This window comes from Haematobia irritans, chromosome 3 (assembly GCF_050003625.1).
Source record: "Haematobia irritans isolate KBUSLIRL chromosome 3, ASM5000362v1, whole genome shotgun sequence".
Taxonomy (NCBI): domain Eukaryota; kingdom Metazoa; phylum Arthropoda; class Insecta; order Diptera; family Muscidae; genus Haematobia; species Haematobia irritans.
This window is the reverse complement of record NC_134399.1, coordinates 165,537,740-165,563,147: the sequence shown is the minus strand read 5'-3', so window position 1 is coordinate 165,563,147 and position 25,408 is coordinate 165,537,740. Positions and strand designations below refer to the sequence as shown.

Below are 25,408 nucleotides of genomic sequence, written 5' to 3'. Positions count from 1 at the left end.
TCGACGTACACCTTTTCTATCAAATAACCCCAAAGATAAAAGTCCAACGGTGGCCGCCAAATCACATGATCTTGGCGGCCAATTGACATCGCCATTACGTGAGATAACACGGCCATTGAATTTGTTGCGCAAAAGAGCCATTGTTTCGTTAGCTGTGTGGCAAGTGGCACCATCCTGCTGAAACCACATATCGTCCACATCCATATCTTCCAATTCGGGCCATAAAAAGTTCGTTATCATCTCACGATAGCGAACACCATTCACAGTAACTGCCTGACCGGCCTCATTTTGGAAAAAATACGGCCCGATGATGCCGCCAGTCTATAAACCGCATCAAACAGTCATTCTTTGTGGGTGCATTGGTTTTTCGACAATCACTCTTGGATTCTTATTCGCCCAAATGCGGCATATCTGTTTATTGACGAATCCACTGAGGAGAAAATGTGCCTCATCACTGAAGATGATTTTCTTCGAAAATTGATCATCCACATCATAATAAGTCTGGATAACTTTAACACGTTGTTGGATTGTGTATCGCTCCATTGTTCAAATTAAGTAAGTCTGAAATAGAGAAATGTCAAATAAAATTCGGAAAAAAACTTGGCGTTTAGGTATGGTTCACATTCAACATCGGCCCTAACAATTTAACCACCCTATATAAGGTGTAGTAAACGGAAATCGATTGTTTTTGTATCCTGCTTAGTATAAGTCCGATTTGGTTCTGCTAAATGGCGTTAAATAAAGGACACATCAAATATACAAATATTTTCTGGAAGTTTTATGGTTGGTTCATCCAGTTTTATTTGAGTTTGCATCAAATATACTATCAAATTAGAATATGTTGACTATTTTTTCGTCGTCCTTGAATTCCTCCTAGTATTGGACTTGTCTAAAGCGTTTGCTATAGGACTTATTATGGTAAATTTCCTCCCAAATAATCATAACAGATGGTTGACAAACTATATAGCTGGCACACTGTCTAATCAGAAGAAAAACATGTTTGTTCAGGAAGAATGAATAAAGCAAACTTCAAGGCGATGTACTGCCGCCCCCTCCTCCTGATTTACTTTTACGTCCCTTCCACCGTCAGATGTCCACCTTATAACATACACCTAGACCTCGCTTTGCGTCGTAGATACGATCCAAAAAACAACACGACGCAAACTGAAACGACGCAAAGTGAATTATGAGTTTCTATGGCAAACCATGCAAAGATTGGAGATAGATAACAACGCAACTTCGAAAATCTAACGACGTGAAAATTAGTATTAATTCAGCAGCGACGCAACTTCGAAACAACGCAAAACGAAACGACGCAGAGCGAGGTCTAGGTGTATACGGTTATTAGGTGTTCCATAGTTACATGAGGTAGAGACTTCCAGGAGCTTGACGCGAAGATTAATGACTACCTCGCTGTACTTATGGATTTTTTTAGATCTTAAATCGACGGCAACCATTTTCATAGTGTGAACCAAAGAAGTGAACCTGGAGCTTGATATCTACATTCGTAGCCAGAGCATTTCCACATGCAAGAACTCTCTAAAGTTCTGGGTGTGACGTTTGATAGTTTCTTTCTTTTTGGAAATTATGCAGAAATGTGTTGCTAAACACATTGGGTGTAGAAACACGATCCTGAAGGCTGGTAGCTTTTGAGGAAAGATAAATAGATTCAAAAGACATATGAGTCTATTGGTCGTCCCCTTATCGAATGTGCGGCCCCCGTTTGGAATCACAATTTAAAATACTGCGTTCCAGTTATTCCAAAACTACAGAACATGAGTGAGGCAACACTGCGAATTCCTCACCTCCATCATCTGATACGAGGACGGTTCGGAAACTTCTTAGCCTATCAATGAAAGACAATAGTTAGTTTTTCAAAAATATTTTTATTTTTCAATATAATCTCCTTAAACTTCAATACACTTAGTCCAACGCTTTTCTAGCAATTCTATCCCTTGATTAAAATAGTTTTCCTCAAGGTCTTCAAAATAGTGGTTTACAACTGTAATTGCATCTCCATCTCAAGTAAAACGCTTGCCAGCAAGGATTTTTTTTAGATTTGGGAACAAGTAAAAGTCACTGGGAGCTAAATCCGTAGAATAAGGTGGGTGGTCAAGCAACTCGTACTTTAATTTGTTGATTTTAGCCATTGTTAAAAGACTCTTGTGCGCTGGTGCGTTGTCTTGATGAAACAATATTTTTTTGTGTTGTAAGCCAGGACGTTTTTCTCGAGTTTGTACATTTAATTGAACCAAAAGGTTGCAATAGTACTCTGAATTTATTGTTTTAACCCTTTTGCAGATAGTCAATCAATAAAATACCTTTGAAGTCCCAAAAAACCGTTTCCATAACCTTACCAGCCGATTGAATTGTTTTTGCCTTCTTTGGGGCACTTCCTCCAGCTCGAGTCCATTGTTTGGATTGTTCTTTTGTCTCTGGAGTATAGTGGTGAATCCATGTCTCATCAATAGTTATGAAACGACGCTTAAAATCCATTTTATTTCGCTTAAAACGATCCAAACAAGCTTGAGAAATGTTCATTCCAATACGTTTTTGATCGACTGTTAACAGAAAGCTTTTTCATCTGTAGTTCTTCATGCAAAATCAAATGGACTCGATCATTTGAGATGCCCGTAATATTAGCAATTTCACGAACTTTTATTCGTCGATCATTTAATACCATAGAACTTTGGCTACAATTTCTGTTGCTGTTGCTGTTTTTGGACGTCCACTAGGTGGTTCATCTTCAATGCTTGTACGACCACGTTTAAATTCAGCAACCCAATTTTTTACTGTTGCATATGAAGGAGCACTTTCACCTAATATCATTATGAATTTCTTGCCCCGATAAACCTTTTTTATGCAAATATTTAATGGTAGCACGCATTTCTAATTTTTCCATTGTAAAAAAAAATTGGTTTGGATAAAGCTCCCGTACAAACCAATCTCTAGATTTGACTTTATGTTTTTATTTTTAGTTATAGAAGTTAATCTTGTCTGCTGATATTTCTATACAAAAGTGTGCTTAGCTTCTTCAAAGAAGAAGTCGCCCATCTATCCATTACCACCGTGTTCAGCAAAGATGAGTTTGTTTTAATGTTTTTCTAAATTTTCTCGAAAAGTTGTGACATTTCCTATGAAATTAATTACTGAAAACAATACAATCTAGTGCTTTATTAAGAAGTTCTTCGTATCTTTTACCTATTATAAAATGTTTCTCCAATTCGCCATACTCTTCACTCTGCTAATGAATCAAAGGATATATTGACGTCAATTCAGAGAATTTCCCAAACCAGTTCATTTTTACTCTATCGTTTTTATATTCAACCTAATGGATGTAAAAGAAAAAAAATGAATCTTATATCCTTGATAATTCTACGTAAAGTGATCATTTGTGCAATGTTTCCTATATTCTTTGCTACTTGTAGATGTAGCAAATTGTAAGGAATTGCAAAGATTTGACATTAAAATAATTGTGCCATTTTCTATGCTTAAGATTAAGTTCTAAACACTTGCGTGCGTCATAAGCAATAGCTAAGTAATGTGAACAAAAGATGGGTATTCATGAAAAGACAAAGAAAAATAAATTGGAAATACTATAGTGGAAATAAAGAAGTTTCTATGACATCAAAAGAAAGAAGGTAAGGTGTATTTGAGGAGAAATGCATTGGTTTGTAACAAGCATGAAAATGACACTTTGTCTTTCTGTGGAAAAATTTGTCACATATTCTTCGATACGATATAATCGGACCTTTCTAGCTCGAGGTATAATTTGTTTAGCGAACAAAGTCAGAAAAAATAAAAATAACGGGATGTCTCAAAAACGGTTTCATAAAACATTTTTTAACCTTCATTTTCAAATTCAGCAGATCAAAATACATAAGAAAAGTCATCAAATGTACATTTTCAGTATAAGCTAGTGTTAACAAACACCACATAAAAATTCATATTTGGATATAAAGAAACAAGACCACTTCGGTATTAGGGAGTTAACAAAGGGGGGCAAAAGAAAGCAGCTGCTTTTTATCAATTTGCAATCTTGAAATATTAACTAATAAACCACAAAAAATCCCATTGGAGACTTCAGGGAGGAACACAACTAAAACTGTACATAAAATTTACATATAAGAACGAACACGAAACAATGAGACTGACAAAAATTGCTTTATAACAAATTTAAAACAATTTTTACACACTTTTTTATTTCAAAATATAGTTAATATCATTTAACTCAATATTCATTTCGATTTGTTTCGATATAATTTTTATACCCTCCACCATAGGATGGGGGTATATTAACTTTGTCATTCCGTTTGTAACACATCTAAATATTGCTCTAAAAACCCATAAAGTATATATATTCTGGGTCGTGGTGAAATTCTGAGTCGATCTGAGCATGTCCGTCCGTCCGTCTGTTGAAATCACGCTAACTTCCGAACGAAACAAGCTATCAACTTAAAACTTGGCACAAGTAGTTGTTATTGATGTAGGTCGGATGGTGTTGCAAAAGGGCCAAATCGGTCCACGTTTACGTATAGCCCCCATATAAACGGACCCCTAAATTTGGCTTGCGATTGCTCTAAGAGAAGCAAATTTCATCCGATCAGGCTGAAATTTGGTGCATGGTGTAAATATACGGTCTCTAACAACCCTGCAAAAATTGGTCCACATCGGTCCATAATTACATATAGCCCCATATAAACCGATCCCCCGGTTTGGCTTGCGGAACCTCTAAGAGAAGCAAATTTCTTCCGATCCGGCTGAAATTTGGTATATGGTGTTAGTACATAGTCTCTAATGACCATGCAAAAATTGGTCCATATCGGTCCATAATTATATATAGCCCCCATATAAACCGATCACCAGATTTGACCTCCGGAGCCTCTTGGAAGACCAAAATTCATCTGATTCAGTTGAAATTTGGTATGTACGAAATCGGTCAATAATTATATATAGGTCCCCATATATATACCGATCCCCAGATTTGACCTCCGGAGCCCCTTGGAAGAGCCAAATTCATCCGATTCGGTTGAAATTTGGTATGTTATGTTAGAATATGGTATCTAACAACCATGCCAAAAGTGGTCCATATCAGTCCATAATCATACATACCCCCCATATAAACCGATCCCGAGATTTGCTATTGGAGCCTCTTGGAGGAGAAAATTTCATCCGAGTCAGTTGAAATTTGGTACATTGTGCTAGTATATGGCCGCTAACAACCATGCCTAACTATGTCCATATCGGTCTATAGTTATATATAGCCCTCGTTTTGGGGCTTTTAGGCTCCCAAATTTTTATCCGAAGTTGTAAATTAAGAAAAATTTTAGATTTGCAATTAGGTGTATCGGTCCATGCTTTGGTATGTCACTTATATTAGGAGCTTCTAAACACCCAAATTTTTCTCCAATTAAACTGAAAATGGACGTGTAGAAAAATTTTAGATATGCACGCTCAAAAATAATCGCTTCTCTAACATATGTTCCAAACATATTTTGTAGGAAGCACATATATTATTGGATATTGCCGAAACATTATTATGTTTGTTTTATGTGAACATATTATATGTTTGGAAGCATTTTGAACCCAAAAATATTATATGCTTGGAAGAATTTTCTCCCCAAGAAGATTGTGCTCATTCCCACACATAATTTTCACTTCCACGAAATTTTTAGTTCTTGGCACCTTTTTCATTTTATTTTGCATTTATTTTGCATTTAAAAAATCTGAACACCCCTCATTTTGAAGGTGTGTGTGTGTAGAATGTTGCTGATTTTGGAATTCATTCTTCAGTTGTCAAAATGCCGTCCAAGCAAGGAGAGCAGCGTATCAAAATTTTGCTCGCGCATCGCGAAAATCCGAGCTACTCGCACGCAAAGATGGCAAAATCGCTAAAAGTTGCCAAATCAACCGTTACAAATGTAATTAAAGTGTTTGGGGGAACGTTTGTCGACAGCCAGGAAGTCTGGATCGGGGGGGAAATCGAAAACCGGAAGCCGCTGAGACGACAAAGAGAGTTGCCGGTAGTTTCAAGCGAAACCCTAACTTCTCTCTCCGAGATGCCGCAAATAAGCTGGGTGTATCGTCTACAACCGTGCATCGAGCTAAAAAACGAGCCGGACGATCGACTTACAAGAAGGTAGTGACTCCAAATCGCGATTATAAACAAAATACGACGGCCAAAGCGCGATCCCGGAGGCTGTACACGACGATGCTGACGAAGTTTGACTGCGTGGTAATGGACGACGAAACCTACGTCAAAGCCGACTACAAGCAGCTTCCGGGACAGGAGTTTTATACGGCAAAAGGAGGGGGAAAGGTAGCAGATATTTTCAAGCACATAAAACTGTTAAAGTTCGCAAAGAAATATCTGGTTTGGCAAGCCATCTGTACCTGTGGCTTGAAAAGCAGCATTTTCATAGCTTCCGGGACTGTAAACCAAGAAAGAATTTACGTGAAAGAGTGTTTGAAGAAACGTACGCTGCCTTTCCTGAAGAAACACGGTTGTTCCGTACTGTTTTGGCCGGATTTGGCATCTTGCCATTACGGTAAAAAGGCCATGGAGTGGTACCCCGCCAACAACATGCAGGTGGTTCCCAAGGACAAGAACCCTCCCAAAACGCCAGAGCTCCGCCCAATTGAGAAATACTGGGCTATTGTCAAGCGGAACCTAAAGAAGACCAAAAAAACTGCTAAGGACGAGCAGCAGTTCAAGGCAAACTGGCTTTCTGCGGCGAAGAAGGTGGACAAGGTGGCTGTACAAAATCTGATGGCAGGTGTCAAGCGTGAGGCCCGACAATTCGGATTTGGAAAAGCGACAGCCTAACTGAATATTTTTCCTGAATTTTATACTAATTGAACTTGAAAAATAAATTTAATTTGATTTTTTAAATAAACGATTTCACCGATTTACACGCGTTTTCCCTTGACCAAATTTTGACCGTATCACCCTTTATTTGAAGTTCACAAATATGTTGGTTGAATATCGTATGTATCGATCGATGTTTTGGAATATTCTCCAAATTCACCGATCTCCCGATTTGAAAGTGCAATTTGATTTCTATTTGTTCGAAATTAAAAATCTAAAGAAATGTTAGGTTCGAAAACCTGTGTGCCGAAAAAGGTGTGTACCGGTCCATGTTTTGTTATAACCCCTATTATATAAACCGATCTCCCGAGTTTAATCCTTGGGCATCTAGACAATGTTAACTGATTTGTCATAATTTCGAAAACTGGAGGCATTTTTGATCTATAAAGAGATATGTACAATTAGGTTTATGCCAGTAAGTGTATGAAATAGCCCACATATACCGGTCACCTAATTTACCTTATTTTTAAGTTTTTGAGCCACTTTTTGTCATGTTGTGGCTAGGGTTGGTCTGTCGCAAACTGTAACTTTTGCGACATGCGTTTACGATGGTATAATACGTATGTCGCAAAAGTCGTAAACCTAGTGTAGAAACCCTAATTTGGAGTTAAAGAAATTGTGAATATTTTTTAACTCAATTTAGTAAAGCCATAAAACGTATGAAAAAAATGCTTTATATTGTATTTATGGGCGAGAACTGGCCGTCACGTTTACTGCACCATCGAGTAGTTTATAATAGTTTTGGCTTCGAGTTTTCAATTGAAATAACTAAATTCTCAAGTTTTTATACCCTCCACCATAGGATGGGGGTATATTAACTTTGTCATTCCGTTTGTAACACATCGAAATATTGCTCTAAGACCCCATAAAGTATATATATTCTGGGTCGTGGTGAAATTCTGAGTCGATCTAAGCATGTCCGTCCGTCCGTCCGTCTGTCCGTCCGTCCGTCTGTCCGGCTGTCCGTCCGTCTGTGGAAATCACGCTAACTTCCGAACGAAACAAGCTATCGACTTGAAACTTGGCACAAGTAGTTGTTATTGATGTAGGTCGGATGGTATTGAAAATGGGCCATATCGGACCACGTTTACGTATAGCCCCCATATAAACCGATCCCCAAATTTGGCTTGGGGAGCCTCCCGGAGCAGCAAAATTAATCCGATCCGGTTGAAATTTGGTACGTGGTCTAAGTATACGGTCTCTAACAACCATGCAAAAATTGGTCCATATCGGTCCATAATTATATATAGCCCCCATATAAACCGATCCCCAGATTTGACCTCCGGAGCCTCTTGGAGGGGCAAAATTCATCCGATCCGATTGAAATTTGGTACCTGATGTTAGTATATGGTTTCTAACAACCATGCAAAAATTGGTCCATATCGGTCCATAATTATATATAGCCCCCATATAAACCGATCCCCAGATTTGACCTCCGGAGACTTTTGGAGGGGCAAAATTCATCCAATCCGGTTGAAATTTGGTACCTGATGTTAGTATACGGCCTCTAACAACCATGCAAAAATTGGTCCATATCGGTCCATAATTATATATAGCTCCCATATAAACCGATCCCCAGATTTGACCACCGGAGCCTCTTGGAGGAGCAAAATTCATCCGATCCGGTTGAAATTTAGTACGTGGTCTTAGTATACGGTTTTTAACAACCATGCAAAAATTGGTCCATATCGGTCCATAATTATATATAGCCCCCATATAAACCGATCCCCAGATTTGACCTCCGGAGCCTCTTGGAGGGGCAAAATTCATCCGATCCGGTTGAAATTTGGTACCTGATGTTAGTTTACGGCCTCTAGTAACCATGCAAAAATTGGTCCATATCGGTCCATAATTATATATAGCCCCCATATAAACCGATCCCCAGATTTGACCTCCGGAGCCTCTTGGAAGAGCAAAATTCATCCGATCCAGTTGAAATTTGGTACATGGTGTTAGTATATGGTCTCTAAAAACCATGCAAAAATTGGTCCATATCGGTCCATAATTATATATAGTTCCCATATAAACCGTCCCCAGATTTGACGTCCGGAACCTCTTGGAGGAGCAAAAGTCATCCGATACGGTTGAAATTTGGTACATTTTGTCAATATATGGCCTCTAACAGCCATGTAAAAATTGGTCCATATCGGTCTTTAGTTATATATATCCGATGACTTATTACACAAAAATTGGTCCATATCGCCAAAAACAATCTACCAAAACTTTATTTCCATAGAAAATTTTGTCAAATTTTATTACTGTAGAAAGTTTTGTCAAAATTTCATTTCTATAGAAAGTTTTGTCAAAAGTTTATTTCTATACAAATGTTTGTCAAAATTTTATTTCCATAGAAAATTTTGTCAAAATTTTATTTCTATAGAAAATTTTGTAATCTACCAAAACTTTATTTCCATAGAAAATTTTGTCAAATTTTATTACTATAGAAAGTTTTGTTAAAATTTCATTTCTATAGAAAGTTTTGTCAAAAGTTTATTCTACAGAAATGTTTGTCAAAATTTTATTTCTATAGAAAATTTTGTAAAAAATTTATTTCTGTAGAAAATTTTGTCAATATTTTATTTCTATACTAAGTTTTGTCAAAATTTCATTTCTATACAAAATTTTGTCAACATTTTATTTCTATAGAAATTTTTGTCAAAATTGTATTGCTATAGAAAATTTTGTCAACATTTTACTTCCATAGAAAATTTTGTCAACATTTTATTTCTATAGAAAATTTTGTCAAGTTTTTATTTCTATAGAAAATTTTGTCAAATTTTTATTTCTATAGAAAATTTTATCAAAATTTTATTTCTATAGAAAATTTTGTCAAGGTTTCATTTCTATAGAAAATTTTGTCAAAATTTTATTTCTATAGAAAATTTTGTCAAACTAGATTATATACGTATTTAATCGGCCTTTTTTTGTTTAATATATACCCCGTATGGGCTAACTTACAATTTAGAAGACAGTGTTAAAAAGTTTTACGATACCTTGCCATCGGCAAGTGTTATCGCAACCCAAGTAATTCGATTGTGGATGACAGCCTTTAGTAGAAGTTTCTACGCAATCCATGGTGGAGGGTACATAAGATTCGGCCTGGCCGAACTTAGGGCCGTATATACTTGTTTTAACTCGTTAGTAATTTTATGAACATTAATGAGAATTGAAACTTCTTCGCATATATCATCATCTTGGATATCATTCGCTGCCTATCTGAAGGGTCTGAAGTATTTGGAGTTTGCGACGTTTGCTACTTTTTCTACATTTACGACGTGTATGTGACGTTTACGACGTTTACAACTTTGCGACAGTCGCAAAAATTAAAAAGTTTGTACAGATCATCTCTGGTTGTGCCACATTCTAATGAATTTCTATATACCACATTATTTTTTTTAATCCCGTTAAAATTACCGATGTGATTAATGTCTTAACGACTAATCGAACTTAAGCTTCGAACACTAAAGTTGTAATTACAACAAATAGACAATTGAACGGCCTAATAGTGTGCAAATGAAATATTTTGCAGTAGATAAACTTAATTTGGACCAATTTTTCCATGGTTGTTAGGGCGTATATACTAACACCACGTACCAAATTTCAAACGGATCGTATTAAATGTGCTCCTCCAAAAGGCTCTGAAAGGCAAATCTGGGAATCTATTTATATGGGTGCTATATATAATTATAGACCGATATGAACCAATTTTTGCAGATCATATATCAACAACAAAGTCGATAGCTTGCCTAATAGAAATATTGACTTTAGATTTCATTTGATAATCTAGCTCTTGATATCCGTCCGTCCATGTATTTAATGTTTGGATTCCGATAGACCGATTTCGACAAATGGGGTCATATTAGGCTTATTCACTATATATATGCAGGCAGGTCAAGTTCGAAGATGGGCTATATCGGTCCAGGTTTTGATATAACCCCCATATAAACCGGCCTCCCGATTTGGGGTCTTGGGGTTATAGAAACCGCAAATTTTGTCCAATTTGCTTGAAATTTGAAATCTAAAGTATTTTGGGCCATAAAGAGGTGTGGTGATGAATATCGGTCCATGTTTTGACATAGCACCCATATAGACCGATCTCCCGGTTTTACTTCTTGATCTTCTAGAAAACGTAGTTTTTATCCAATAGGCCTGAAATTGGAAATCTAGATTTATTTGTCGACCATAAAGAGGTGTGCCGAAAACAGCGATTATCGGTCCATATTTTGGTATAGCCCCCATATAGACAGATCTCTCGCTTTTACTTCTTGAGCTTCGAGAATCCATAGTTTTATCCAATTTGCCTGATATCGGAAATCTAGAGGTATTTTAGGTCCATAAAGAAGGTTTCCAAAAATGGGGAGTATCAGACTATGTTTTGATATAGCCCCCATATAAACCGATCTCCCGATTTTACTTCTTGGGGTTCTACAAACCGTAGTTTTTATCCACTTCTGGAGGTTTTTTATGATTATAAATAGGTTTGTTGAATATATTGTGTATCAGTACAGGTTTTGATATAGCCGCCGTAAAAACCGGCCCACCGATTTGGGGTCCACATTTTATGTTAGAACCCATATAAAGACCGATATAGAAGTATAACTGATCATGACACAGAATGTAACATTTCCGGATTTTACTTCTCGTAATCATTTAAATAATGGGGAGTAAAAATTTAAAGATTTTAGATCAAGACGTTATTTAATCATTTGCTTGCACACATACCCGAGATGATTATGATTCCTCTAAAACTCAAACAAAAATGGTCCTTATAAATTCAGAATCTTATCTAGTCTTCATAGGAAAAATGTTTAAATGTATCTTCGGGAAGGGTCCTGGTTGAACTGATCTGCTTGGGAGAATTTTTTCTCATAAAACCCCTTGAAATTCTATATATTATTAAGTAACCCGCTACGACGAAGAATTTTCAAAGGAAACTATTATATTTGATTAATGGTGGTGGGTATTTAAGATTCCTCCCGACCGAACTTACTGTTGTATATAAAGGGTGATTTGTTAAGAGCTTGATAACTTTTTTAAAAAAAAAAACGCATAAAATTTGCAAAATCTCATCGGTTCTTTATTTGAAACGTTAGATTGGTCCATGACATTTACTTTTTGAAGATAATTTCATTTAAATGTTGACCGCGGCTGCGTCTTAGGTGGTCCATTCCGAAAGTCCAATTTTGGGCAACTTTTTCGAGCATTTCGGCCGGAATAGCCCGAATTTCTTCGGAAATGTTGTCTTCCAAAGCTGGAATAGTTGCTGGCTTATTTCTGTAGACTTCAGACTTGACGTAGCCCCACAAAAAATAGTCTAAAGGCGTCAAATCGCATGATCTTGGTGGCCAACTTACCGGTCCATTTCTTGAGATGAATTGTTCTCCGAAGTTTTCCCTCAAAATGGCCATAGAATCGCGAGCTGTGTGGCATGTAGCGCCATCTTGTTGAAACCACATGTCAACCAAGTTCAGTTCTTCCATTTTTGGCAACAAAAAGTTTGTTAGCATCGAACGATAGCGATCGCCATTCACCGTAACGTTGCGTCCAACAGCATCTTTGAAAAAATGGTCCAATGATTCCACCAGCGTACAAACCACACCAAACAGTGCATTTTTCGGGATGCATGGGCAGTTCTTGAACGGCTTCTGGTTGCTCTTCACTCCAAATGCGGCAATTTTGCTTATTTACGTAGCCATTCAACCAGAAATGAGCCTCATCGCTGAACAAAATTTGTCGATAAAAAAGCGGATTTTCTGCCAACTTTTCTAGGGCCCATTCACTGAAAATTCGACGTTGTGGCTCGTTAGTAAGTCTATTCATGATGAAATGTCAAAGCATACTGAGCATCTTTCTCTTTGACACCATGTCTGAAATCCCACGTGATCTGTCAAATACTAATGCATGAAAATCCTAACCTCAAAAGAATCACCCTTTACTTGTTTACTAACATTTTGCTTCGACCCAGAGCATAAGCTGGTTTAAATTTTAAGTCTAAAGATGGTGTCGAAATGTAAAATTGGTTTTCAAATCGGTTCAAATTTAAATATATTTATAGGGGAATCCATATGAACATATCACGTGGGTATACAAAAATGTTGGTCTACAACGTGGTGAAGGGTATGATATAGTTGGCGCCGCCCGACTTTACGATTTCCTTACTTGATTTTTATACCCTCCACCATAGGATGGGAGTATATTAACATTGTCATTCCGTTCTACTGCTCTAAGACCCCATAAAGTATATATATTCTGAGTCGTGGTGAAATTCTGAATCGATCTAAGCATGTCCGTCCGTCCGTCTGTTGAAATCACGCTAACTTCCGTAAGAAACAAGATATCGACTTGAAACTTGGCACCAGTAGTTCTTATTGATGTAGGTCGGATGGTATTGCAAATGGGCCATATCGGTCTACTTTTACATATAGCCCCCATATAAACGGACCTTCAGATTTGGCTTGCGGAGCCTCTGCACAGATAAAAATAAGTTGGAGAACCAATAACTTTTGTTGGAAAACCAATAACAAAATTCGTTAATTTTCCTGCAACAAACTAATTTGTACTTTTAATAACCATTATTACAAAAAAGTTATTAGCAATCGTTACCATCAGAAGGCAACAAATAATTTGTGTTCTCAATAACATAATTTGTAAGTAATTTGTTGAGCTTCCAACAGTACAAAATACTTGTTGTTGAACGTTACGTTTAATCCTCAACAAATATTTTTGAGTTTGAACGAAAAAATTTGTATGTGGTTTGTTGGAGTCTATCAATGACCTGTAACAAATCTATTGCTGTATTGACAAAAAATTAAATTGAAATTGACAGAATTATTGCACCAAAATTGCAAAATTGCCGGAACAATTTTGGAGATGTTTTGTTAAGTACACACAGAGAAGGAATATGACCAAAATGCTATTTTTGGACGGAGAACATGTAACATTTTTGTGTCGAAAATCCTATACTCAGTTTTGTAAATGTATGACTATTTTAAATTTGAGTATTCCAGGGTCTAGCAAGCATTTTGACAACTTTTTTCCCAGTGATATATATTCTAGTTAATTAGAATTGTAATATCTAATCCCGATATTAATATGGTTTTATTAATTATCTCATATGTCACAACAAACACATTGAAAAATATAAATTTTTCACAGACATTTATTAATGCTTTTCTGTATTCTCTGATGAATGAGCTCTTTGCTTGCTATCATACACGTGCATGTGCTCATACTCATTTTGTTCTAACGGTATTCTTCGCATACTTCTTTTAGCTTTCGTACATGTTCTCAGCGATGTGCGCGTAACCAGTCTTGTATTTTTGTTTTTGTTTTCATATCGATAGCAATCAACTATTTTCGCAACAAAACAATTTGTTGAAAATTCAGAATATTTCTATTATTTCCTCTGTCAAGCATCTACAAACACATTTCAACAACAAATGCCTCATATTCCATAGACAAATTTGTTGAGCATCAGCAGATTTTACATACAAATAAAGTTGTTAATATTTATTTGCAGCTATTTTTTTTGTGTGTGGGAGGAGCAACATTCATCCGATTTGGCTGAAATTTAGTATATGGTGTTAGTATATGGTCACTAACATCCTTGTAGGAATTGGTCCATATCGGTCCATAATTATATACAGCCCCCATATAAACCGATCCCCAAATTTGAGCACCGGAGCCTCTTGGAAGAGCAAAATTCATCCGATTCGTTTGAAATTTGGTACGTGGTGTTAGTATATGGTCTCTTGCAACCATGCAGGAATTGGTCCATATCGGTCCATAATTATATATAGCCCCCAAATAAACCGATCCCCATATTTGAGCTCGGGAGCCTCTTGGAAGAGCAAAATTTATCCGATCCGGCTGAAATTTGGTACATGGTGTAAGTATATAGTCTCTAACACCCTACAAAAATTGGTCCACATCGGTCCATAATTATATATAGCCCTTATATAAACCGTTCCCCAGATGTGACCTACGGAGCCTCTTGGAAGAGCAAAATTCATCCGATCTGGTTGAAATTTGACACATTGTGCTAGTATATGGCCGCTAACTTGGTCCATATCGGTCCATAATTATATATAGCCCCATATAAAGCGACTCCCATATTTCGATTTCTCTCTCTCTAATTACCGCGCAAAAGTCCATATCGGTTCGTAATTATTTGCAGACTTATCTATATATAACTTTTTTGTCTACTATATACCACATATGGACTAACTTACAATTTAGAAGACGGTGTTAGGAAGTTTGAGATATCGTGCCATTGGCAAGTGTTACCGCAACCCAAGTAATGGTGGAGAGTACATAAGCTTCGGCCTGACCGAACTGACGGTCGTATATACTTGTTTTTTTTAATGACAGTTACAAAAAACCCCAAGCAAGGTTAGGTTAGGTGGCAGCCCGATGTGATACCACATTGGTGAACTTCTCTCTTATCACTGAGTGCTGCCCGATTCCATGTTAAGCTCAATGAAAAAGGACCTCCTTTTTATAGCCGAGTCCGAACGGCGTTCCACATTGCAGTGAAACCACTTAGAGAAGCTTTGAAACCCTCAGAAATGTCACCAGCATTACTGAGGTGTGATAATCCACCGCTGAAAAACTTTTTGGTGTTCGGTCGAAGCAGGAATCGAACCCACGACCTTGTGTATGCAAGGCGGGCATGCTAACCATTGCACCACGGTGGCTCCCAACCCCAAGCAAAAATTAAGAAATTGTGATCTACAGAATTGTGCAGAGTATAATATAGTCGGTCGAGACCGATTTTAGAATTTCGTCACTAGTTTTGAAAGTAGTTTTCACGATTTCGACAATTTTTTATCAAATGTCCCAGGCATTTTTATACCCTCCACCATAGGATGGGGGGTATATTAACTTTGTCATTCCGTTTGTAACACATCGAAATATTGCTCTAAGACCCCATAAAGTATAAATATTCTGGGTCGTGGTGAAATTCTGAGTCGATCTGAGCATGTCCGTCCGTCCGTCTGTTGAAATCACGCTAACTTCCGAAAGAAAAAAGCTATCGACTTGAAACTTTGCACAAGTAGTTGTTATTGATGTAGGTCGGATGGTGTTGCAAATGGGCTATATCGGTCCACTTTTACGTATAGCCCCATATAAACGGACCCCCAAATTTGGCTTGCGAATCCTCTAAGAGAAGCAAATTTCATCCGATCTGGCTGAAATTTTGTACATGGTGTTGGTATATGATCTCTAACAACCATGCAAAAATTGGTCCACATCGGTTTATAATTATATATAGCCCCCATATAAACCTATCCCCAGATTTGGCTTGCCGAGCCTCTAAGAGAAGCAAATTTCATCCGATCTGGCTGAAATTTGGTACATGGTGTTAGTATATGGTCTCTAATGACCATGCAAAAATTGGTCCACATCGGTCCATAATTATATATAGCCCCCATATAAACCGATCATCAGATTTGACCTCCGGAGCCTCTTGGAAGACCAAAATTCATCTGATTCAGTTGAAATTTGGTACGTGGTGTTCATATATGGCTTCAAACACCCATGAAAAAATTGGTCGAAATTGGTCCATAATTATATATAGCCCCCATATAAACCGATCCCCAGATTTGACCTCCGGAGCCTCTTGGAAGAGCAAAATTCATCCGATTCGGTTGAAATTTGGTACCTGAAGTTAGTATATGGTATCCAACAACAATGCAGGAATTGGTTCATATTAGTCCATAATTATATATAGCCCCCATATAAACCAAAGCAATCCGATCCCGTGATTTGGTTTTGGAGCCTCTTGAAGGAGCAAATTTCATATCTAACTAGGTCCATATCGGTCTATAGTTATATGTAGCCATCAGATAAATCGATCCCCAGTCACACACAAATTGGTCCATATCAAGTTCATAATTGTATATAGCCCCCATATAAGCGACCCCTATATTTCAATTCTGGCTCTCTACGTATTGTCTAATACATACCAAGTATGGACTAACTCACAATTTAGAAAACGATGTTAACAAGTTTTAAGATATCACAACCCAAGTAATTCGATTGTCGATGACAGTCTTTCGTAGAAGTTTCTACGCAATCCATGGTGGAGGGTACATAAGATTCGGCCTGGCCGAACTAACGGCGGTATATTCTTGTTTTTTTTTATTTTTTGTAGCTTAGTGTAATAGAAATGTTTAATTTTAACTGAGCTAATTTTCCAGCTGATGTACAATAAAGTGGGTAACTTATTTAGAAAAAAAAATTAAAAATGCCATATACTTGAGGTAATTATTTCACATGAAGGTTTTACCCATCTAATATTTATATATATGAAATATATCATTTGAAATATTTCTCTTGAAGATAAACACTTGCTCGGACATACGTCATCATAAGTGAATCCACCCACCCCCTGCTTCTAAATAAGAGGAGGTACATGCATATATATTTATGGCTATTCATACATATATAGATGGAATCTATAAAATAGATTCAAGAAAATCTATTTTTAATCGAATTAAACTATGCGAATTTTCATACACATTTCGAATAACGAACTGCGGCCAAGCAGACGTTTGTAGCTGTTTTAAATATTCAATTTTGTTTTTTGTTTTCACCTACATTTATGATGATAAAAAAAATTTGATTTGATTTGTTTGTTGTGATACGGGGCTATTAAACGAAAATACTCTTAAAGCAAAGTATTTATTTTGCTATTATTTTTGTTAACGAAACATTTGCAAAGTGTAAATTCTCCGAATACAATATACGGTGTAGTAGAGCCTCTTAATTATGTTCGATAAAAAATCTTAATTACGAACGCAGGACGTACGTGAAAAAGAATTCAAATAAAATCCAATAATCGTGGAAATTTATGACATAAAAAAACGGAATAATTAAAATAATGAAACCGTGTTGAAAAACATATCTGTGCTGATTTTTTATGAGTGTGAATATGAAATGATATAAATTAAAATTGTATCTTCATTCATGACACACAGGCACTCAGTAAATGTAAGAACAAAAGCGAAACGGGACGGGGAGTAAACAAAAAAACAAAAAAACGGAAAAAACCAAACGGGATGGGAAGTAAACGAAAAAGTGATTAAGTGATTACTTAAACGAATATTTCCCATTAAAAATCAAGTCAAAAAAGGACAAAAGCAAAAAAACGCGTTACAAAAATTATTAATAATACGTCGGCAATTTTCTTACGCCAAAGGACCATTTTGGGAACTCAAAATTTATGTGTGTGTGTGTGGTTGTGGTATGCGTGTAAACTTTAACGTTACTTTAATTAATATATTCTCATACTTGTCATAGCCTACAAAGTCGTTATCCTACATCCACACACACACACATACCTACAAAGATTAAACCAAATAGCAATTCTGATTACACCAATACAGACGAGTATATACATACTTCCACAGAAATTTCCACTAACAATATGAGTGATCCGGAAAAACAAGAGCAAAGATATCACCAGCTGATTTCCATTGAAACGGAACCTTTTAGCTTCCCATCACCGCCACCTTGCAACCACCAACAGCAACAAAGTCAACAAATGACAGGTACTATAAAAGAATCTGCTGTTAACAGCAGTGTTACCAAATACAAAAAATTTTTCCCAGATAAATATATAATATATTAAATATATTAAATTTTAAAGAGATTTTTATACCCTCCATCATAGGATGGGGGTATATTAACTTTGTCATTCCGTTTGTAACACATCGAAATATTGCTCTAAGACCCCATAAACAATATATAAATTCTGGGTCATGGTGAAATTCTGAGTCGATCTAAGCATGTCCGTCCGTCCGTCTGATGAAATCACGCTAACTTCCGAACGAAACAAGCTATCGGCTTGAAACTTGGCATAAGTAGTTGTTATTGATGTAGGTCGGATGGTATTGCAAATGGGCTATATCGGTTCACTTTTACGTATAGCCCCCAAATAAACGGATCCCCAAATTTGGCTTGCCGATCCTCTAAGAGAAGCAAATTTCATCCGATCCGGCTGAAATTTTGTACATGGTGTTAGTATATGGTCTCTAATAACCATGAAAAAATTGGTCCACATCGGTCCATAATTATATATAGCCCCCATATAAACCCAACCCCAGATTTGGCTTGCGGAGCCTCTAAGAGAAGAAATTTCATCCGATCTGGCTAAAATTTGGCGCATGGTGTTAGTATATGGCCTCAAACACTAATGCAAAAATTGGTCGAAATCGGTCCATAATTTTATATAGCCCCCATATAAACCGATCCCCAGATTTGACCTCCGGAGCCCCTTGGAAGAACAAAATTCATCCGATTCGGTTGAAATTTGGTACGTGATGTTAGTATATGGTATCCAACAACTATGCAGGAATTGGTTCATATCAGTGCATAATTATATATAGCTCCCATATAAACCGATCTTCAGATTTGACCTCCGGTGCCTTTTGGAGAAGCAAAATTCATCCGATCTGGTTGAAATTTGCTACGTGGTGGTAGTATATGATATTAAACAACCATGCCAAAAGTGGTCCATATCAGTCCATTGGAGCCACTTGGAGGAGCAAATTTCATCCGAGTCAGTTGAAATTTGGTACATTGTGCTAGTACGAGTATATGGCCGTTAACAACCATGCCTAACTATAAAGTGGTCCATACCGAGTTTATAATTATATATAGCCCATCAGACGGACAGTCTGTCTCTAACAACCATGCAAAAATTGGTCTACATAGGTCAATAATTATATATAGTCCCCATATAAACCCAACCCCAGATTTGGCTTGCGGAGCCTCTAAGAGAAGAAATTTCATCCAATCTGGCTGAAATTTGGCACATGGTGTTAGTATATAGTCTCTAACAACCATGCAAAAAGAGGTCCACGTCGGTCCATAATTATATATAGCCCCCATATAAACCGATCCCCAGATTTTAACTCTGTAGCCTCTTGGAGGAGCAAAATTTATCCGATCCGGTTGAAATTTGGTACATGATGTTGGTATATGGTCTCCAACAACCATGCCAAAATTGGTCCATATCGTTCCATAATCATATATAGCTCCCATATAAACCGATCCCCAGATTTGGTTTTGGAGCCTCTTGAGGAGCAAATTTCATCTGATTAAGTTGAAATAGCTGGATTGAAATGAGAGGGCATATATGGGGATATATGCATTATTTTATTTGTCTGATTACCAATTGTTCCTATCGATGACGATAGATTAGCATGCCCGCCTTGAATACATAGGGTCATGGATACCCAGTATCGACCGAAGATCACAAAAGTTTTTCGGCGGGGGATTATCACCTCTCACCAGTAATGCTCGTGTCATTTCTGATTGTTTTAAAGCTTTTATAAATGGTTTCACCACAATGTGGAAACACGTTGGGACTCATTCTTGAGCTAAACATAAATTCGCATAGCACTCTGCCATAAGAGTTCACCACTGTGGTATCAAAACGGTATAAGTAAGCCCGTAATATTGGACAGCCACTACGCCTAACTTAAAGCCAAAAAATGTCCCGGGTTGAGTTAAAAACGAGCCGTTTTTCGTAACGCAATCCGCAGTATTCAAGAACTTAGCACACAATTATTTTCTAAAGGCACAACTTTTTATTAAATTTTTATTATGTATTTATTATTTACTTTTTTATTTTAATTTAAAGACAGAGTAAGAATTAATAAAGTTGTACAACTTATTAAAATTTTGTCGAAGAAAATTCTAAATCTCTTTTAGGACAAACGTTAGAAAGTATTAAAATCATAAAAAAATCGAATATTATTTATTTATAAAATCCTTCGTTTTTATCCAATTTGCCAGAAATTGGAATTCTACAATTTTTTTAGAACCAATGAAAGGTGTGCCGAAAATGGTGGGTATCGGTCCATGTTTTGGTATATCCCCGATAAAGATCGATCTCCCGATTTTATTTCTTGGGCTTTTTACTTTTTATCGATCCATTTGGTAAGGTCTCCATATGGACCGATCTCACTTCCAAGTATACCAAGCGCACTGATCATGAAAATTGCGTGAAATTTCCAGATTTTACTTATCGTAATCATTTAAATAATGGAGGTAAAAATCTACAGATTTTGGATTTCAAATCAAGGCGTTATTTCTTGCACATTTACACATGATTTTTTAGGCTCTGAAAATTTGCTGCCAGTCGTTGTCTAAGCTGAGATAATGTATTGATATATATGGTAGAATATGGTGTTATAACTAAATATCGGGTTGATCGGTGGATAGAATCGGGCTAAAAATATTAAATCATAAATTAAAAATGCTGAAAATGAAAAAAAGAAAAATTTGATGCCAAATACAATGGATAAATGCAAAACTTCGTTATAAAAATGCTACACTCAAAAAAAAAGTGAACTCTCTATTTCACTAAAGCCAATTTAACTTTATTTTAGTTCATGGAATTATTATGTTTGGAGAAAGTTTCCTTTACTCTAATAATTTTTTGTTTACGTTCGTTAAATTAACTAAAACCGAGGGAAAAAATATACCCAAATAAAGCATAAAGATTAACTAAATTCTTGTCTTCCATAAAATAGTTCAGAATTTCTTTAAATTTGTAAATTTTACTAAAGACATTCTTGCAATTTTGAACTCCAAGTTTTTCCTTCAAACTACAAAATGTTCTTTAACAAATGAAACAACTTAGTTGTGTCTAATAAATTTTCTCGAGTTTGTCGAAAAATATTTACTTATTTTTATGCCATCGGCGTGATGCCAACGTTTGTAATACTGTTTAGTTAAAATTTTCTACAAATATTCAAAATTTTCTAAAATTAACCGAAAGTTTTCTTCCTGGTGGGTTCACTGTTTTTTCAGTGTAATGTGGACACACTGGTTAATAGTAATTATATTCCCTCTCTTCTTCTGTCTCTCCTTCTCTCTCTCCTGATGAGCGATTGTTGCCTGAATTTCTCAGGATATGATGGTATATGGTAAGGGAAACGGATATGGAAGTTTTTGTGTGCGTGCCTTAAAAAGGTGTTTCCTGATATTTCACGCACATATTTGTCAACCAAAAAGCAAAAACAAAAAATAAGCCTGTTAGTGTGCTGAGCATTGCATTTAAATGACATTAATAATTTCCTGAATTAATTGCACAGCTGAAAAAGAAGATTTATTACTGGGTCATTTTGCAATGGTGTTAAAAGCAATTTCCATTAAAGAAAACACGCATGTTCGTTGTACAAATTAATTATAATAAGAAAATTGTGTCATATATTTCTCCATTTCGATTTCATTCGTATGCATTGGGTAATTTTCGCAATTTTTATTAACAAAATGACTATGAAACAAGTAAGTAAAGTAGAAAGTCGGGCGGGGCCGACTATATCATACCCTAAACCACCCCTACTGAAGTAGTAAATATGAGCATTTGTGGGGTAACATTGGTATAGGTTTGAGCGATAAACCGCATTTTCATATTTAAGAACATTAAGGGGTACAAGGGGTTTAATGGTAGTTTTGTCACGAGTATAACAAGTAAGTAAAGTAGAAAGTCGGGCGGGGCCGACTTACTGTATTAGTAATCACTGTATTAGTAATCACACGAATTTGTGGGGTAACATTGATATAGGTCTGCATGGGTGCTTTGTCTGAATCTGACTATAGCTCATAGTCAGTGTTGCCAGGGACAGAAAAAGTTCGCTACTTTCCCATACATTCCCAAACAATTTTCCCTACAATATTTTCGTTAAATTTAAACAAATTTTACAAAACAACAAGTATATACGGCCCTAAGTTCGGCCAGGCCGAAGCTTATGTACCCTCCACCATTGATTGCATAGACACTTCTACTGAAGACTGTCATCCACAATCGAATTACTTGGGTTCGGTAACACTTGCCGATGGCAAGGTATCTTAAAACTTTCTAACATCGTCTTCTAAATTACAAGGTAGTCCATACGTAGTATATATTAAACTAAAAAAGGCCGATTAAATACGTATATAATTAAGTTTAAAGTTTCTATAGAAATAAAATTTTGACAAAATAAAATTTTGACAACGTTTTCTATAGAAGTAAAATTTGGAAAAAAAATTTCTATAGAAATAAAATTTGGAAAGAATTTTCTATAGAAATAAAATGTTGACAAAATTTTCTATAGAAACAAAATTTTCTATAGAAATAAAATTTTGACAAAATTTTCTAAAGAAATAACATTTTGACAATATTTTCCATAAAAATAAAATTTTGGTAGATTATTTTTGGCTCGAGTGGCAACGATGAATATGAACCGATATGGACCAATTTTTGTGTGATTGGCGATCGGCTATATATAACTATAGACCGATATGGACCAATTTTGGCATGGATATTAGCGGCCTTATACTAACACCACGCTGCAAATTTCAACCGGATCGGATTAATTTTGCTCCTCCAAGAGGCTCCGCAAGCCAAATCTGGGGATCGGTTTATATGGGGGCTATATATAATTATGGACCGATGTGGACCAATTTTTGCATGGTTGTTAGAGACCATATACTAACACCATGTACCAAATTTCAGCCGGATCGGATGAAATTTGATTCTCTTAGAGCTATCGCAAACCACATTTGGGGGTCCGTTTATATGGGGGCTATACGTAAAATTGGACCGATATGGCCCATTTGCAAAACGATCCTACCTACATCAATGACAAGTACTTGTGCCAAGTTTCAAGTCGATAGCTTATTTCGTTCGGAAGTTAGCGTGATTTCAACATACGGACGGACGGATGGACGGACGGACAAGCTCAGATCGACTCAGAATTTCACTACGACCCAGAATATATTTACTTTAGGGGGTCTTAGAGCAATATTTCTATGTTTTACAAACGGAATGACAAATTTAATATACCCCCATCCTATGATGGAGGGTATAAAAAGAAGAAATCGCTCAAGTAGTGTGGATAATAAATCAAAATTCTGGAAAATCGGGCAATATTATTATAAAAAAGTTACATGCAAATCTAAATACGATCGGATAATACATACAAATTTTAAACTTGAGTAGCATTGGGTAATAAATAAGAGTATTATGGCCAAATTTGGGAAAATCGAGCGATGTATATATTAGAGGTGTGCACGTGACAGGAAATTGCCGTGACTCACGCGTGAGTCGTGAGTCACGCTCAAGGCAACGGCGTGAGTGTGCGTGACCGTGATTAACAAACCAAAATGTCGTGCGTGAGCGTGAGTCACGAAAATATTATCTTCGTGAGTGTGCGTGAGTAAAGATTTACGCTCACAAAAATAATCCTGCTCACCAACATAAAACGCTTAAGATAAGATTAAATTCATTTACAATTTTAGTGACATCTGGGATGTTAAGAGTGTAATAACGCTCTCGCTTTTAATAATGCTCATGTTTTCAGACGCGTCGCTAAGGTAAAGTACTCAAAAAATTGTTCGTGAGTCACGACATTTTTCCTGAGTCACGATATTTTTCGTGAGTCACGGTATTTTTCGTGAGTCACGGTATTTTTCGTGAGTCACGGTGTTTTTCGTGAGTCACGACATTTTCGAGCGTGAGTGTGCGTGAATACAAATTTTCTTTTCGTGAGTGTGCGTGAGCGTGAGTCCTACCAAACAATATCGTGCGTGAGTGTGCGTGAGAAAGATTTTTCCGTCGTGAGTGTGCGTGAGTAAAATATTATTCACGTGCACACCTCTAGTATATATATGGGAGCTATACATAAATCTGAACCGATTTGGATTGGAACCGATATTTTCCAGGTTTGGTTGATACCACAGAGTGTTACTGTGTGTTAAATTTGAGTAAGATCGGTTAATAAATGAGTCCACTATGGTAAAAATAACGTTATTAGGGACAAATTTTTCAAAATTGGGTGCTACATATATATGGGAGCTATATCTAAATCTGAACCGATTTGAATGATAATTTGCAGGTTTGGTTGATATTACAGCTGAATTTGAGGAGTAAGATCGGTTAATATATGAGGTCACTATGGTCAAAAATAAAGTTATTGGGGACAAATTCCTCAAAATCGGGCGCTGCATATATATGAGTGTTATATCTAAATCTGAACCGATTTGGATAACATTTTGCAGGTTTGGTAGATGTCTCAGAAGGGTACTGTGTGCCAAATCGGTTAATAAATAAGGCTATTAAGACCAAATTATCGAAAATCGGGCGATACATATACATATATGGGAGCTATAGCTAAATCTGGACCGATTTCGGTCACTTTTTACACATATAGTAAGTACTATAAAAATTAGATGTGACCAACTTTTAGTAAGATCGGTTGATAAATAAGGGTCTTGTGGCCAAACATATACATATATATGAGAGCTATATCTAAATCTGAACCGATTTTGATGACATTTTGCTGGTTTGGTAGATATCTCAGAAGGTAACTGTGTGCTAAATTTGAGTAAGATCGGTTAATAATAACAAATTTGAGTAAGATCGGTTAATAAATAAGGCTATTAAGACCAAATTTTCGAAATTCGGGCGATACATATATATGGGAGCTATAGCTAAATCTGGACCGATTTCGATCAATTTTTGCAAATATAGTACGTACTATA

The 25,408-nt window shown here is 36.4% G+C and overlaps 1 protein-coding gene across 1 annotated transcript in view; it reads left to right on the top strand.

Moving 5' to 3' along the window:
* The first annotated feature begins 17,447 nt into the window (after positions 1-17,447).
* Hk (potassium voltage-gated channel subfamily A regulatory beta subunit hyperkinetic) overlaps positions 17,448-25,408 on the top strand; it is a 426,198-nt gene continuing 418,237 nt past the window's right edge. The window contains exon 1 of the mRNA XM_075299067.1: positions 17,448-18,423. Coding sequence (XP_075155182.1) covers positions 18,300-18,423 — 124 coding nt within the window. The 5' untranslated portion in view covers positions 17,448-18,299. The remainder of the gene's footprint in view (positions 18,424-25,408) is intronic.